Source organism: Crotalus tigris, unplaced genomic scaffold (genome assembly GCF_016545835.1).
Source record: "Crotalus tigris isolate CLP2741 ecotype Arizona unplaced genomic scaffold, ASM1654583v1 scf7180000024367.1024689, whole genome shotgun sequence".
NCBI classification, from domain to species: domain Eukaryota; kingdom Metazoa; phylum Chordata; class Lepidosauria; order Squamata; family Viperidae; genus Crotalus; species Crotalus tigris.
This window is the reverse complement of record NW_024100536.1, coordinates 811,465-828,990: the sequence shown is the minus strand read 5'-3', so window position 1 is coordinate 828,990 and position 17,526 is coordinate 811,465. Positions and strand designations below refer to the sequence as shown.

Genomic DNA, 17,526 nt, shown 5'->3' with positions numbered 1-17,526 from the left:
AATGGAAGAATTGAGCTGCCTAGAATGGAGATAACGGAACAATTGAGCTACCTGGAATGGAATGGAATGGAATAGAATAGAATAGAATAGAATAGAATAGAATAGAATAGAATAGAATAGAATAGAATAGAATTTTTTATTGGCCAAGTGTGACTGGACAGACAAGGAATTTGTCACTGGTGCTTAAGCTCTCAGTATACATACAGCCAACAAAGTGATAGGTCATAGATCATAAATCATAGTTAAAATCATTAATCATAAGTTACAAACATCAAATGATAAAATATAAGATAATAGAAAGTAGGAAAGGTGAGGAAGATAAGGATAATAGCAATGCTGCCTACTACATGGGTAAATGTCTTTAGTCCTAAGACAGTGCAGTGGGAATTAGGTGTTCAGTTAGAACAGTGGTTCTCAACTTTTTTAATGCCGCGACCCCCCAACTGGTCGTAAGTCGAGGACTATTCAACCGGTCGTAAGTCGAGGACTACTCAACTGGTGCAGCACCATTTGCAGAATGAGACTTTTGGCGGGCTCAGTAGGGCAGAGACAGCCTGGACAATTCCTATTGGCTTTTGAAAGCCAATAGAATTAGACTCTATTAGACTCCCTAAAAGGGAGTAGCACAGCTAAGGAAAAGGGGAAAAAAATGGCGGATTGCGTTGTTTGGCGACCCCCGTGAAATGGTCGTTCGACCCCAAATGGGGTCCCGACCCACAGGTTGAGAACCACTGAGTTAGATTTCGGGGAAGCTGCTCTTTGCAAAATAAAGATAATCTTTACGGGTTGGTCATTTAGCAGCCATTCAGAGTATTGCCTGACCGCAAAAACCTATGACCCAGATTCAAAGTTCAGATTCGTCGTGTGGGTGCCTCGACTTGTGACTATCAACGATGTATAACGAAATATCCAGGCTCCATTAAGGTCACAAGTCAAGGACAAAGTGTAAACTCAAAACATATTATTAGCTTAGGAGCTTAAAAGCCTCCCGAGATCTTTTCTTAGGCACAGAAAGTCTCCCGTTTAGAGAAGAACAGTCAATAGGAACGACAAGCAAGGGACATCACTTGAGAGCCGAGGTGGCGCAGCAGTTAGAGTGCAGTACTGCAGGCTACTTTAGCTGACTGTGTTCAGCAGGTCAGCGGTTCAAATCTCACCGGCTCAAGGTTGACTCAGCCTTCCATCCTTCAGGGGTAGGTAAAATGAGGACCCAGCACACACACACACACACACACATACATTGCTTACTGGTGTACACCGCTTAGAGAGTGCTTGCACTTAAAGCGGTATATAAGTCTCATAAATAAATAAATAAATCACTTGACCAAAGTGCCATTTGCAACGACTTGGCACGTTCTAATACAGTGGTTCTCAACCTTTCTAATGCTGTGACCCCATAATACAGTTCCCCATGTTGTGGTGACCCCCAAGTGGGTGTGGCCACCAATAAGAGGGAGTAGGACAGCTAGGGAAAAGGGGAAAAAATGGCGGACAGCGTGGTTTGGCGACCCCCGTGAAATGGTCATTTGACCCCAAATGGAGTCCCGACCCACAGGTTGAGAACCACTGTTCTAATATCTCAAGCTTGGTTTCTCCATCCCCTCGCCGCCCACCCACCCCCGGAAATGTGGACAATTTCTTCATTTGGGTGTCCTTCTCCCCCAAACCAGGTGCCGAGGAGAAGATCTTGACCGAGTTTCGGGATTCCTGCCACCACCACGTGCCCCATGACTTCCCCTTACAGGCCATGGTGCGTTCCTCTGGGAAATTGGTGCTGATCGATAAGCTGCTTCCCAAACTGAAAGCCGGAGGGCACAAGGTGCTGATTTTTTCCCAGATGGTCCGTTGTCTGGACATCCTGGAAGACTACCTCATCCAAAAGAGGTGAGAGCTTGTGCGCAGTGATGGGGGCGATGATGATGGCAATGATGTTATCCATTCAGTTGTATCCGACTCTTGGCAATTCTGTGGGCCAGGACTCCCCACGTCTTCCAATCCTGCACGATGTCAATGCTGCAAATATTGTATATTCTTGCTTTGACAATATGCAAAACTGTCTGGTATTTACTGGGTTAATACATAGCTTAGAGTGGGGGGGGAAGCCGGGGAAAGAAAGAGGAAGTAAACTTTTGACCTTCACACTAATTGGATAATGTGACTTGTGACTGCAAGATAAGGGAGGGATTTAGCAAGAAAAGATTGATGCCAGCGAGAGGAAGTCAGATTCTGGCATCACAACATCCATGATGGTGACCGGCAATTTGTAGCCCTGAAATAAAGACTTTAGGAAACATGCCTGAAAGTTCTTTGAAGTGCTTCATTAGTCGGAACCTCTGACACACGACTTCTTTTGAGTTTTTCTACACCAGTGGTGGCAAATCCATGGCACGTGTGCCAGAGGTGGCACTCAGAGCCCTCTCTGTGGGCACCCGCGCCATGCCCCGGAGATGGCAACCGTCCCTCTTCAACCAGCTGCCTGCTAACTCGTCGAGGTCCCACATGGCCGGATGCATCCCAGCACCCATGCGCTCTCTGACCTCTGCGTGCAGGGGCTGATGGTGTCAGGCAACAGCCGCCCCGGCCCCTGCCTCACTTTGCCCTGTGACAATGGCACCCCTGCCCTGCCTCAAATTGCCTTGCCTGACTCCGCAGGACGAGCCTCCTGCCCACCGCCCCACCTGCCAGAGACCCCCTGGATCTCCCAACTCTGCCCGGCCCCCCACAGGTGTCCCCCCCCACGAGCAACATCGAGGTGACCACGCCCACCTTGGCCACACCCACCCAATCTGCCATGACCATCACAGCCACGCCCACCCAGTGGGCCACGCCAACCTGGCACCCGGCAATAAATAAGTGGGTTTTGAATTGCAATTTGGGCACTCGGTCTCTAAAAGATTCGCCATCACTGTTCTATACTCTGGCTGGTGTCAGCTTTGATGGTATCCGGCCCTTGTGTTCTTTGAGGGAGGGGTTTCCTTCTGCTGCTAACCCTTCCAAACATCATTGCTTTATCCAATGAATCCCCCCCCCCCCATGACATGCCAAATTAAGTGAGACTCGGCTTTTTGCCTTCTACTGACATATCTGGTATTACACGCTGCAATATTTGCTGGTTGGTCACCTTGCTGTCTAGCCCCAGCCCCCAAACCAACTACTCCGCAGCCTTATTTCATTCATGCGATAACATTCATGATTTCACAATCAGCACAATCCTCCTCGCTGAGAATCTTCACTTGGCTGTCAGAAATCCTTACCCCACCCCTGGCTCCAACAAGACACGAGTCGGTGAGTTCACAGGTGATCGGTTTTAATCACGGAGCTTCTGGCATACGTTTAGTCATATAAACCAGGGCTTTTCAACCTTTTCACCCATTGTACCACTTTTAGCATATGGGAATATCCGAGTACCACCAGTCGCCTAGCAAGGTGTCAAAAACTTGATGACAAAAAAAAGGAAAAAAGTGATAAAGTACAGGTAGTCCTTGACTTACAACAGTTCACTTAGTGACTGTTTGAAGTTACAATGGCACTGAAAAAAGTGCCCCCCAAGCCACAGCTGAGCAAGACGCCTGCCTGCCCAGCGGTGCTCTTCCTCCTGTCCGAGGTTTTCATTGCTGTGAGCATTTCTGTTGAGGATTGGCAGCGGCGGTGGGGGGGGATGTTTAGTTTTTATTCCCCCTATCTGCTGGGTGGTTGCAGCAGGTTTTGGTCACTTCACATGACCCTGGGACACTGTGACCATCATAAATATGAATCAGTTGCCAAACATCTGAATGTAAATCAGAAGACCCTGGAGATGCTGAAACATTCCAGCTGATCGGCGCTTCTTCTGGGCTCAGCAGAAACACCAGGATCAGCGCCGAGCTCCAGCTGGAGCCGGGCACTGATCCTGGCACTTCCACTGAGCCCTGACAACCCCGAAGAAGCGCTGATCCTGGCATTTCCGCTGAGCCCTGACAGCCCTGCAGCTGCAGCCGTCTCTCGCTCAGGCTTGTGCGCTGCTGCCACCAGTTCACCTCATTCCCCTCCCCCCCATCACTTTTCTAGGATGGTCGTGTACCACCTGCCAGGTGCCAGTGTACCACAGGTGGTACCCGTACCACTGGTTGAAAAGCCCTGATATAAACACAAATAAAGTCAGCGCTGAGAGCAATTGCCTCCCAGCACCTTACATATGCCTTCCCCACCGGGGCCCCCCCCCCACCTAACCAGCATCCGGTGTGCGGGGTGATAAGAGGGCAGGACACACTGCAGGCTCCCAGCCCCGTGAGCTTTCCTGCACCGATCAGCTGCTCATTGGGCCGCACTGCAGGCCTCTGGCCTCCTGGTGCTTCCCTGCGCCGAACAGCTGTTTGGCGGGCTGGCCACGGACCCGGTCAGCTGTTCGGCGGGACAACTGCAGAGCCAGTGGCCACGCCACCACGCTCTGTCCATCGACAGTCCAGGTAACGGGAGAGGGAAGGGCTGTCGCCGTTGGTCTTGTCACTGGCCTTCTCCGCCAAATCAGGATGCTCCCAGACGTCGTCCTTGCCCCCTTCCCCCTCCAATCAGTGTCGAGCCCACAGAGGTTTGACAATGGTATCCTCTACAATTCTTAATATTATGGTTATCTTTAAAATGGACAATTTCTTAAAAAAAACCAAAAACCATCCAACCAAAACATCTCAGCCACGGAAGGAGTTAGTGCATTCACGTAGAGGTGGCAACATTTGAACAGATGAAGTTAAGTGGTTTTTTTTTTTCCCTATATACAATTACACTTTAACGGTTCTATCTGAAATGTGTGTGTGCAAAAGGTCCCTTTTAGTTATCGTCCATAGCAGCAAAAAAAATGCATGATTTCCAGAAGAAGAGACATAAAAATTCTGTGGCAGCAAGCCAGTCATATGTTGTCACAACTGCTTTTGTATGTTCTTTTGTTGTGCTCAATTTTTATAATTGTATTCATTGTAAATGAATGAGGTTAAGTGTGGCGCAATTTCTTTATGTGATCTGTTGTTACATCGTTCATTCAGAATTTGTGATATCCAGGGTTTTTTTTTTCCCTTTTTATAAAAAAAATTTGAACTAGAGGCAAGTTTGTGGGTGTTTGCAATAAAGACGGATGAGTTCAGATGTTGACATCGGTGTTTAACAGAATCCTGTATCTTTTCTGTGCAGGTATCTCTATGAACGTATTGATGGGCGGGTGCGTGGCAATCTGCGACAAGCCGCCATCGACCGCTTTAGCAAGCCTGATTCGGATCGTTTTGTGTTCCTTCTCTGTACCCGGGCGGGAGGTCTGGGCATCAACCTCACAGCTGCTGATACCTGCATAATTTTCGATTCGGACTGGAATCCTCAAAATGACTTGCAGGTACTGTTTGAGGGCCTCTGGGGTGGATGGCGAATCAGACGCCAGTATCCAGAAACGTGAGGCTTGAAACGTCCGTTCTATTCAGAGTTGTCTTACCATTTGCCTGAAGTAGCCATAGCATTATAGCAACCGCTCTTAGACTTATATGCCGCTTCACCTTGCTTTAAAGCCCTCTCTAAGCGGTTTACAGAGTCAGCCTATTGCCCCCATTTTAACCGACCTCAGAAGCATGGAAGGCTTGAGTCAACTTTGAACTGGTCAGGATCGAACTGCTGGCAGTTGGCAGAAGTAGCTGTCGACACTGCTAACATTGAATATTCTTGCTTTGACAAAATATGCAGAACTGCCTGGTATTTTCAGAGTTAATTCAGATGACAGAGAAAAGGGAGGGGAAATAACAAAAGCCCGGGAAAAGGAACCGAAGTGAATCTCTGCCCTCTGGGCTAATTGGAAGATGTGACTTGTGACTGCAAGATAAGGGAGGGGTTTAGCAAGAAAAGTGAGATGCCAGCAAGAGGAATTCAGATTCTGGCATAAACCTCCATGATGTGCCGTCAATTTGTAACTGGTAATAAAGGCTTTAGGACAGTGGTTCTCAACCTGTGGGTCGGGACCCCATTTGGGGTCGAACGACCATTTCATGGGGGTCACCAAACAATGCAGTCTGCCATTTCCCCCCCCCCTTTTCCTTAGCTGTGCTACTCCCTTTTATTCTATTGGCTTTTGAAAGCCAATAGAATAGACTTTCTTGAATAGAGTCCAATTCTATTGGCTTTCAAAAGCCAATAGGAATTGTCCAGGCTGTCTCTGCCCTGCTGAGCCCGCCAAAAGTCCCATTCTGCAAACGGTGCTGCACCAGTTGAGTAGTCCTTGACTTACGACCGGTTGAGTAGTCCTCGACTTACGACCGGTTGGGGGGTCACGGCATTAAAAAGGTTGAGAACCACTGCTTTAGGATAAACATGCCTGGAAATTCTTTGAAGTGTTTCATTAGTTGGAACCATGACAGTAGCCTGCAAATACTGCATTCTAACTAGTGCACCACCAGGCCTCTTAGCATCTCCTGCTTGAACAGGAAGTTGGACTGGAAGACCCCCAAAGTCCCTTCCAGCTCGTAATTCTGTGAAGATCAGTGCATGATTTCAAGCTGTGAAGATCAGTGCATGATTTCAAGCGTGTCCTTTTTTTTTTTTTTTTATCCTGCCTAATTGATAGGATTGGGATCACTGAAGAGCAAGTAGTCACAAATGTATCTTGGTAGGGGTTGGAAAGCAGAATATAAATGGGATGTTCGGCTCTCCTTGCCTGTTCCTTCCCTTAAATTCTCTTTCTGTCAGATTCCCCAAAGGAATTGGATGCGTATCATGCCATTAGAAAAGGCATTACAGTACAGGTAGTCCTCAACTTTCGACCATTTGTTTAGTGACTGAAATTACAACAGCACTGAAAAATGTGGCTTCTGACCATTTTTCACACTTAACAATTGTTGTAGCATCCCTGTGGTAACATGATCAAAATTCAGGCACTGGGCAGCGGGCATTTATGATAGTTGCACTCCTCCCAGGATTATGTGATCACCATTTGTAACTGTCAACGCTGCTAACATGAGCCGAGGTGGCGCAGCAGTTAAGAGTGCAGTACTGCAGGCCACTTTAGCTGACTGTGTTCAGTAGTTCAGTGGTTCAAATCTCACCGGCTCAAGGTTGACTCAGCCTTCCATCCTTCCGAGGTAGGTAAAATGAGGACCCAGGCGTAAAATTTGAAGTGTCTTGGCGTAGGTCTTTGGTTGTTCGGGTTTTCTTCCACGTAAAATTGGAAGTGTCTTGGCGACGTTTCGACGAAGTCCCATTCGTCATCTTCAGGCTGGTGTTTTCAGCTTCGTGCTTTGAGCTGCTCAAAGCACGAAGCTGAAAACACCAGCCTGAAGATGACGAATTGGACTTCGTCGAAACGTCGCCAAGACACTTCCAATTTTACGCGGGAGAAAACCCGAACAACCAAAGACCTACATACAAATACCCGCGAAAACCTCAGAAAACATATATATATATACACACATACATTGCTTACTGGTGTACACCGCTTAGAGAGTGCTTGCACTTAAAGCGGTATATAAGTCTCATAAATAAATAAATAAATAAATTGGATGTTCTTGCTTTGACAACAGGTGGAGATGCAGCCTTTTTCTTTCTTATGCTTTACTCTTAGAATTAGAGGTTACTGGGAGAGGTGGAGGAGGAATGTGATGGGAGTTACTTAGATATACGGTATTGTAATAAGGGATTAAGATAAGGCATGGCGGAATAAAGAACTGGGCCTGGGCGGAAAGCCAGCATTTCAAACTAATTGGAGAATGTGATTTATGACTGTTAGTTGTAGGAGAGGATTGTGCTTTGATCTATGTGCTGAAGGGAGGGGAAGTCAGATGTTGGCTTTGACTACCTACGTGCCAAAGCTATGTTGCTCAATAAAGATTCTTTAAGGTAAACAATGCCTCAAAAGTTCTTTGAAGAGTTTCATCTGTCGGAAGCATGACAGTAACCTTCCCAGTTGGCCTCAAGACGAGCAAAGTCAATCGGGCCGGCCAGCCAGATTTCCTTAACAACCCACATGATTCACTTTAACAACTGTGGCAAAGGAAGGTTGTAAAATGGGTGCGACTCACTTGACCACTGCCTTCCTCAGCAGTGGAGATTTTGGGCTCAATTGCGGTCATAATAACTGCTACGAACTGTACCACCACCAGCAAGTTTCTAATTTGGGCACTTCTGTCCAGCGGTAGAATGACATGGAGGGACTTTTCTGAGTATCGGGGAGCTAAATTGTGACCTTCTGTTTGCTAAGACACAGGTTGTCTATGGCAGGTTCTCAGTCATCCAGGTCACGGTTGCCCCAAAGGTGCTTTTTCCACAAGGCAACTGGAGTTCCTTGCTTTTCTTTGAAGATGTATCGCTTCTCACCCAAGAAGCATCTTCAGCTCTGAATGGATGGTGGGGAAATGGAAGGATTTATACTCCTTGCAGACAGCTGGTCATTTGCCTTCTTTTAGAGCAGGGGTTCTCAACTTTTTTAATACCGCGACCCCCCAACCGGTCGTAAGTCGAGGACTACTCAACCGGTCGTAAGTCGAGGACAACTCAACTGGTGCAGCACCGTTTGCAGAATGGGACTTTTGGCGGGCTCAGCAGGGCAGAGACAGCCTGGACAATTCCTATTGGCTTTTGAAAGCCAATAGAATTAGACTCTATTCAAGAGAGTCTATTCCATTGGCTTTCAAAAGCCAATAGAATAAAAGGGAGTAGCACAGCTAAGGAAAAGGGGGAAAAAATGGTGGACTGCGTTGTTTGGCGACCCCCGTGAAATGGTCGTTCGACCCCAAATTGAGAACCACTGGACTAGAGAGTCATGGAGGCCTTTGGGAGGTTTGTCTGTGTCCTCAGGGTCACCTGAGCGGTGCAAATGTGTGTGGAGCCTTCTTGGTTGCAGGATGTTTTCTGCCTTGGGTCCCTTCATGGTTGAAGACAGGCGCAGGCTGTTGGGGGATGAATCTGTGTTGTCTGCCTCTCAAACTGAAGCGCAAGTGGTCCCTGTAGTCTGCAATGTTTTCTGGAAATCCGTTCATACTCCCACACCATTCAAAGGGTGTTCATCCCAAAGTGCATAGCTATAGGTCTATGGAGATCCAGGTTGTGGTTTTCCCAAAGGTGCTTTTTCAAGAGGCAACTGGACTTTCTTGTTTTTCTTGACATTTCGCTTCTCATCCAAGAAGCATCTTCGGCTCTGATTGGATGATGGGGAATGGAAGGATTTATACTCCTTGCAGACAGCTGGTCATTTGCATTCTTTTAGAGAGTCATTGAGGCCACTTGTAGACGGATGGTAAGACACAGGTTGTTTGATTAAAACAAAAAACAACCTCCCTCTGCTGGGTGGTTGCAGCAGGTTTTGGTCACTTCACATGACCCTGGGACACTATGACCATCATAAATATGAATCAGTTGCCAAACATCTGAATGTAAATCAGAAGACCCTGGAGATGCTGCAACATTCCAGCTGATCGGCTCTTCTTCTGGGCTCAGCAGAAGCGCCAGGATCAGCGCCGAGCTCCAGCTGGAGCCTGGCGCTGATCCTGGCGCTTCCACTGAGCCCTGACAGTCCTGAAGAAGTGTTGATCCTGGCATTTCCGCTGAGTCCTGACAGCCCTGCAGCTCCAGCCATCTCTTGCTCAGGCTTGTGCGGTGCTGCCACCAGTTCAGCTCAACTATTGTGTCTCTCTTCGGGGTTTGAAGGATGCTTGTAGGCTTCACCGCCTACTCTTGCTTCCCTGTTTCCTCCAGGCACAAGCTCGCTGCCACCGCATCGGGCAGAGCAAGGCCGTGAAAGTTTACCGTCTCATCACGCGGAATTCCTACGAGCGGGAGATGTTTGACAAAGCCAGCCTCAAGCTGGGGCTGGACAAGGCTGTCCTGCAGTCCATGAGCGGGCGAGAAGGGAGCATCACCGGGGTAAGTAGTGCTTGAGGGGAAAGCTGCAGAGAATAAAGAAGATGGCCTTGGTGGAGATAAGCCAGATTCCTCCCCCAGAGCTCCAAGACAAGAAGCACGGCTGAAGTTCAAAGCAGTCTGACGTGGGGAGGAGACAGCTGAGATAGACACTTGCCTGAGTTCACAGGAGTATTGGTGGGTGGGGTTTGGGAGGAAGCACCATCGGAATTGCAAGGTTCTGTTCCTACAGCCCATAAAACACTACTTTCTTGATCTGGTACACCAGTGGTTCTCAACCTGTGGGTCGGGACCCCATTTGGGGTCGAACGACCATTTCACGGGGGTCGCCAAACAACGCAGTCCGCCATTTTTTTCCCCCTTTTCCTTAGCTGTGCTACTCCCTTTTATTCTGTTGGCTTTTGGGACAACCATGATTTAGACCAGTGGTTCTCAACCTGTGGGTCGGGACCCCATTTGGGATCGAACGACCATTTCACGGGGGTCGCCAAACAAGGCTGTCCGCCATTTTTTCCCCATTTTCTTTGGCCACCCCCCTGGCACCCGGTGATGTATAAGTGGTTGGGTCACCACAACATGGGGAACTATATTATGGGGTCGCAGCATTAGAAAGGTTGAGAACCACTGATTTAGACCATTGAGAAATCTCTATAGACATATTGTTAGGAAGATTCTCAGCCATCCAGGTCATAGTTATCCCAAAGGTGCTTTTTCCCACGAGCCAACTGGACTTTCTTGTTTTTCTTTGGAGACGTTTCGCTTCTCATCCAAGAAGCTTCTACAGCTGAACAGGAAGTCTGACTTCACAAGAAGAGTAGTGGAAGTTTGGAACCAAATTCTAGAAGAATTAGCGGGCCAGTCATCAGTAACATGCTTGGGATAAACACATGTCCATCATCTGGCAAAAATGAAAAAAATTAAAAATATATATAATTAATTAATTAATTGATGATTGATTGATTGAAAAGAAAAAAATCTCAAGGGCAGAGTCAATGGACAACTACTGTGTTTCCCTGAAAATAAGACCGGGTCTTATGTTAATATTTGCTCCAAAAGGTGCATTTAGGGCTTATTTTCCAGTTAGGCCTTATATTCAGGGAAATATGGTACTGGGTGACAATGCTTATTTTTTGGGGTGGGGTTTATATTATAAGCGTCCTGAAAAGTCATGCTAGGGGCTTGTTTTCCAGTTGGGTCTTATTTTAGGGCAACGGTTCTCAACCTATGGGTCGCGACCCCATTTGGGGTCGATCGACCATTTCACGGGGGTCGCCAAGCAAGGCTGTCCGCCATTTTTTTTCCCCTTTTCCGGCGGGTGCCTTACCTCCCTTGGGCTGGGCCACCTGGTGGTCGGCCTGCTCCGTCTCTGCTGCTTGCCAGCTATACCTCGGCCGGCGCAGGGGGTGGCACCACACATGCGCGACACTCCCGGGCAAGGAAAGTCCTCGACTTACAACCAGTTGGGTAGTCCTCGACTTATGACCGGTTTAGTCCTCGACTTACAACCGGTTGGGGGGTCGCAGCATTAAAAAGGTTGAGCACCACTGTTTTAGGGGAAACATGGTAGATCTTTTTTCTGCCCTAGTTTGGTATGGTTTTATGTATCGCTTCAAACGTCTTTGGATTGCACAGCTGGGCTCTCTCCTGTGTTGCTCCTGACACTGGACTGACCAGAGAAGAGAAGAGAACAACCATCATTTCTTCCTTCTGCCCCTCTCCCAGATTCAGCAGTTCTCGAAAAAAGAGATTGAGGATTTGCTACGCAAAGGGGCCTATGCCGCCATTATGGAAGAGGATGATGAAGGGTCCAAGTTCTGCGAAGAAGATATTGACCAGATCCTCCTTCGGCGCACCACCACCATCACCATTGAGAGTGAAGGAAAAGGGTCCACCTTTGCCAAGGTATCCTTATTCCCTAACCCTGTTTCAAAATAACTAGGCGTTCAAGAGTTCAGATGTGATTCAGGGTGAGGCCAATTCCATTCAGAGAAGGCTGATGAGTAGATGTCTGCAGAGAAGAAAGCAAGAACCAAAAAGAAGCAAGGTTGTTCGTGTCACACGTACTGCTTGTGTTGTCTAAAATATACTGTTTGTTCTGATCTGTAATAGTTTACAGAATATCGGGCACTGATAAGAGTTTAAGGAGGCTTTCCAGAGGGCCTGGAACAGTGTTTCTGAACCTCAGCAACTTCAAGATGCGTGCATTTCAAGATGGCTGCCTGGAGAATTCTGAGAGTCGACATGCACACATTTTGAAGTTTGCTGAGGTTCAAAAACACTGGCCCAGACTCTACTGAAATAAGCTATGGAGTTGTACTTGCCTGTCTTTTAAAGCAGGGCCTTTCAACCTTTTCACCCATTGTACCACTTTTAGGATATAGCACTATCCGAGTACCGCCAGTCACCTAGCAAGGTGTCAAAAACTTGATGACCAAAAAAAAAGGAAAAAAGTACAGATAATCCTCTGCTTACAACAGTTCGCTTAGTGACTGTTTGACGTTACAATGGCACTGAAAAAAGTGCCCCCCAAGCCACAGCCGAGCATGACACCTGCCTGCCCACCTGGCGGCGTTCTTCCTCCTGTCCGAGGTTTTCATTGCTGTGAGCATTTCTGTTGAGGATTGGTAGCAGGGTGGGGTGGCGGGGTGTTTGGTTTTTATTCCCCCCATCTGCTGGGTGGTGGCAGCAGGTTTTGATCACTTCACATGACCCTGGGACACTGTGACCGTCATAAATATGAATCAGTTGCCAAGCATCTGAATGTAAATCACAAGACCCTGGAGAAGCTGCAACATTCCAGCTGATCGGCGCTTCTTCTGGGCTCAGCAGAAGTGCCAGGATCAGCGCCGAGCTCCAGCTGGAGCCTGGCGCTGATCCTGGCACTTCCATTGAGACCTGACAGTCCTGAAGAAGCGCCGATCCTGGCGCTTCCGCTGAGCCCTGACAGCCCTGCAGCTCCAGACATCTCTCGCTCAGGCTTGTGTGGTGCTACCACAGGTTCAGCTCATTCCCCTCCCCCGCTACCACTTTTCTAGGATAGTCGCATACCACCTGCCAGGTGCCAATGTACCACAGGTGGTACCCGTACCACTGGTTGAAAAGCCCTGTTTTAAAGGGCCTGTACAAAAATCTACTTGTTTTTAAGACAAAGGCCAACCAGATTTCACCCTGGGAATATTATGCTCCTTGGAAAAACAACTTGTGTGGGTTCACACAATGTACATTAGGTCCAAGTTAACAAACAAACAAACATTCTTGAGGGTACACAAGAACAAAATTGAATTAAAAGATGGAGGAAGGAGACCACCGAGCAAGGAATAACATTAAAGGAGGATATGGTGGAAGGATCTGACTTCCTCTTGTACTACGCGGAGGCCCCTAAATACGTTGAGAATTGGCGTGCCTGAGTGTAAAACCAATAGGTTCAAATGGAGGCTCTTAGTGGATAGCAACATGCTTTTGTGAATGTGGAGAAACACAGAACCCAGCCATCTGCTGGTATGTCGGCTACTACCAGAAACGTACCGGTAATGATTTATTTTTGGCCAATGACAAAGCCAGGAAGGGGGTTTCATTCTGGCAGTTTAAACTTTGATCTAGACATGGAAGGAGAAGAAGGAGAAAGAGAAGGAAGTTAATGAAACCTGACTGCTTTATTCTATGCTCAAGCAAATAAAGCGAAGTCTGTCTGATCATTCACAAAAGGCATCAAGACAATGATTGGATTTCCCACAACAAACTGAGCCACAAAGTATCTAAGCACTGCTATGCCGGTGGATTGTACAAATCTAGCAAAACGTCATGCATATGAGAGTGTGTGTGAAGAAGTCTGCTTTACAGTAAACATGATACCCAAACCTTCCTCCTTTATTTTGCCTCTGCTCCTTTCCCAGGCAAGCTTTGTGGCCTCTGAAAACAGGACAGACATCGCTCTGGATGACCCCAATTTCTGGCAGAAATGGGCCAAGAAGGCAGACTTAGACCTGGATCTTCTGAATAGTAAGGTGTGTTGGGTTGGGAAGAGGGATCCCGTCAACTTGCACGATTGTCTGGGTGAGTAATAGAAGAATCAGGAAAGGGTTGCACAAAGTCCAGTCTTTCATGGTACGGACTTCTTGTTGTGTGGGACGACAAGATTTAATTTTTCCACACCAGAACTGGATCTTTAGAGCAGGGGTCCCCAACCCCCCCCCCCCGGTCCAGCAACTGATCCACAGAAACAAGCAGAGCCCCATCCGTGGGATGCAGGCAGCACACACAGACACACACTCTCTGCTCCGTGGAGAAACCCTGTTGCCCAAAAGGTTGGGGACCTCTGCTTTAGAGCAGGCAGTAGCCCAGTTGTAACTCAGGGGTGGTTGCGCTTGCCTGTCTGATTTGCAGAAGGCATAACGTTGAATGAGAGAGTTGACATACGGAGGGACGCCGGTTAAATTCTGGATGACCTCGATCAGTTTGAGGAATGGGATCAGAGGAAAATGCAAGATCTTCCTGTGTTTGAAATTTCCCAAGAATGAAGTTCAAAACACAGGAAAACGCTCTTCATTCAGGAAAGAGAAGGCAAATGTGCACTGCAGGATGAAATATAACTGGCTTTACAACAGTTCTTGTGGGGGGGGGGAATTTGTGGAAAAGTAGTTGATTACAGATTCAACCCAAGACCCTAACCCAGGGGTAGGCAACTTTGGCTCTTTTATGACTCTTGGACTTCAGCTCCCAGAATTCCTGAGCCAGCATGGCTCAGCTTGGAAACCTCTCCCTTTCCCCTCAGCATGGCTGGCTCAGGAATTCTGGGAGTTGAAGTCCATGAGTCATAAAAGAGCCAAGGTTGCCTACCTCTGGCCTAGGTCTAGGATGCTTTGTAACTCGTGGACTTCAACTCCCATAATTCCTAAGCTGGCATGAGGGAAACTTTGGCCCCTTCATGACTCGTGGACTTCAACTCCCAGAATTCCTGAGCCGGCATGAGGGAAACTTTGGCCCCTTCATGACTTGTGGACTTCAACTCCCAGAATTCCTGAGCCGACATGAGGGAAACTTTGGCCCCTTCATGACTTGTGGACTTCAACTCCCAGAATTCCTGAGCCAGCATGGCTCAGCTTGGAAACCTCTCCCTTTCCCCTCAGCATGGCTGGCTCAGGAATTCTGGGAGTTGAAGTCCACGAGTCATAAAAGAGCCAAGGTTGCCTATCTTTGCGTTTTAGGAAGCCTGGATTAAAGAGGCAGATATGAGCCAAGGAAGCTAAACTGGGTGACCCTGGGCTAGATCCTCTTTCTGACCTACTTCACAGGGCTGTTGTGGGCAAAAGACTGTCTGAATAATCACAATGGCAATGCACTTGCGACTCTCTATCTAAAGAGAGAGAGCGCAGCTGTTGAACTAGGGGTAGGCCGCCTTGGCTCTTTTACGACTCGTGGACTTCAACTCCCAGAATTCCTTAGCCAGCATGAGGGAAAATATGGCCCCCTCATGACTCGTGGACTTCAACTTCCAGAATTTCTGAGCCAGCATGGCTCAGTTTGGAAACCTCTCCCTTTCCCCTCAGTGTGGCTGGCTCAGGAATTCTGGGAGTTGAAGTCCACGAGTCATAAAAGAGCCAAGGTTGCCTACCCCTGCCCTAACCCAAGACTGTCACATAGCTGCAGAAAAACAAAACAAAACAAAAAATATAGAGTTTCCATGCTGCATCAATGGAAGTTTTCAAGATCACGGGAAGGAATGGTTTCAGACCTCATTCCTAGAACTGTGTCAAATCTAGGCATTAGTTTTAAGGAGGATTTGATGAGGAGCAGAGGGGAGCAATCAGGAGACAAAATTCTGTTCAGAAATTGAAAAAAAATATAGGAAGGTTCAGCTGCCCCAAAATTGGAAACTCAAGAGGCTATTGCCTTCAAATACGGAACATGGGATAGTGCAGTGGTTCTCAGGCTGTGGGTCGGGACCCCATTTGGGGTCGAACGACCATTTCACGGGGGTCACCAAACAACGCAGTCCGCCATTCCCCCCCCCCCTTTTCCTTAGCTGTGCTACTCCTTTTTATTCTATTGGCTTTTGAAATAGAGTCTAATTCTATTGGCTTTCAAAAGCCAATAGGAATTGTCCAGGCTGTCTCTGCCCTGCTGAGCCCGCCAAAAGTCCCATTCTGCAAACGGTGCTGCACCAGTTGAGTAATCCTCGACTTATGACCGGTTGAGTAGTCCTCGACTTACGACTGGTGGGGGGTCGTGGCATTAAAAAGGTTGAGAACCACTGGGATAGTGTGAGGGATCCTTGGTGCTGTCTGAGCTTGGTTGTTTTCTTGCAGACATGTCATTTCCCAAACTAAGTAACATCATCCGTGCTGGTCAATGTTGATAATGTTGAGCACCGATGATGTGTCCTAGTTTGGGAAATGAAATATCTGCAAGAAAACAACCCAGCCCAGACACACACCAAGGACCCCTGCGTTTCAACTCTGAGCTACAAATATTCTCCTTTATTGGCATGGCATAGTTTTTCTAAGGCCTTTGAACGATGGTGCTGGAGAAGACTCCTGTGAGTCCCTTGGACTGCAAGGCGTTCAAACCAGTCAGTCCTAGAAGAGATCAACCCCGACTGATCTTTAGAAGGCCAGATCCTGAAGTTGAAACTCAAATACTTTGGCCACCTAATGAGAAGGAAGGACTCACTGGAGAAGGGCCTAATGCTGGGAAAGATTGAGAGCAATAGAAGAAGGGGACGACAGAGAAGGAGGTGGCTGGATGGAGTCACTAAAGCAGTAGGTGTGAACTTAAATGGACTCCAGAAGATGGTAGAGGACAGGAAGACCTGGAGGAACGTTGTCCATGGGGTCGCGATGGGTCGGACACGACTTTGCAATCAACAACAACAACAACAAAAGTTTTTCTAAATTTTAGAAAAGCAGATTCCAATTGGATGTTAGGGAAAACTGCTCTTTTTAATAATAGCAGCTCAACTGTGGGATGCGTTAGCAAGAGCAGAGGTCTCCAAACCTGGCAACATTAACACTGGTAGACTTCAGCTTTCAGAATTCCCCAGCCACTTGGCTTGGCTGGCTGAGGAATTATGGGAGTTGAAGTCCAGAAATCTTAAAGTCGTCACATTTTTGAGACCCCTAAGCAAGAGGCTGGACCATGCACTGTTTAGCAAGAAAAATCTGGCCATCGTGGTTGGTTGCTTTAATGCACATTCCTATGCTGGCCCAAAGGTGCTTTTTCAGGAGGCAACTGGACTTTCTTGTTTTTCCTTTCAAGACGTTTCGCTTCTCATCCAAGAAGCTTCTTCAGCTCTGACTGGATAGTGGGGAATGGAAGGATTTATACTCCTTGCAGACAGCTGGTCATTTGCATTCTTTTAGAGAGTCGTTGAAGCCACTCAGAGTTTTGTCTGTATCCTCAGGGTCACCTGAGCGGTGCAAATGGGTGTGGAGCCTTCTTAGCTCCAGGATGTTTTCTGCCTTGGGTCCCTTCACAGTTGAAGACAGGCGCAGGCTGTTGGAGATGAGTCTGTGTTGTCTGCCTCTCAAACTGAAGCGTAAATGGTTCCTGTAGTCTGCAATGTTTTCTGGAAATCCAGTTCATCTGCACCATTCGAAGGGAGTTCATCCCAAAGTGCATAGCTATAGGTCTATGGAGATTTTGAGGAAATTCAAAGAAAAACAAGAAAGT

At 47.6% G+C, this 17,526-nt stretch overlaps 1 protein-coding gene across 8 annotated transcripts in view; it reads left to right on the top strand.

Annotated features, from left to right (window-relative positions):
• CHD8 (chromodomain helicase DNA binding protein 8) overlaps window positions 1–17,526 on the top strand; it is a 101,018-nt gene that overhangs the window by 57,466 nt on the left and 26,026 nt on the right. For all 8 annotated transcript variants that reach the window (XM_039327775.1, XM_039327771.1, XM_039327769.1 and 5 more), the window contains 5 exons: window positions 1,671–1,884; window positions 5,161–5,356; window positions 9,694–9,861; window positions 11,581–11,760; window positions 13,752–13,862. In XM_039327775.1, coding sequence (XP_039183709.1) covers window positions 1,671–1,884; window positions 5,161–5,356; window positions 9,694–9,861; window positions 11,581–11,760; window positions 13,752–13,862 — 869 coding nt within the window. The remainder of the gene's footprint in view (window positions 1–1,670; window positions 1,885–5,160; window positions 5,357–9,693; window positions 9,862–11,580; window positions 11,761–13,751; window positions 13,863–17,526) is intronic.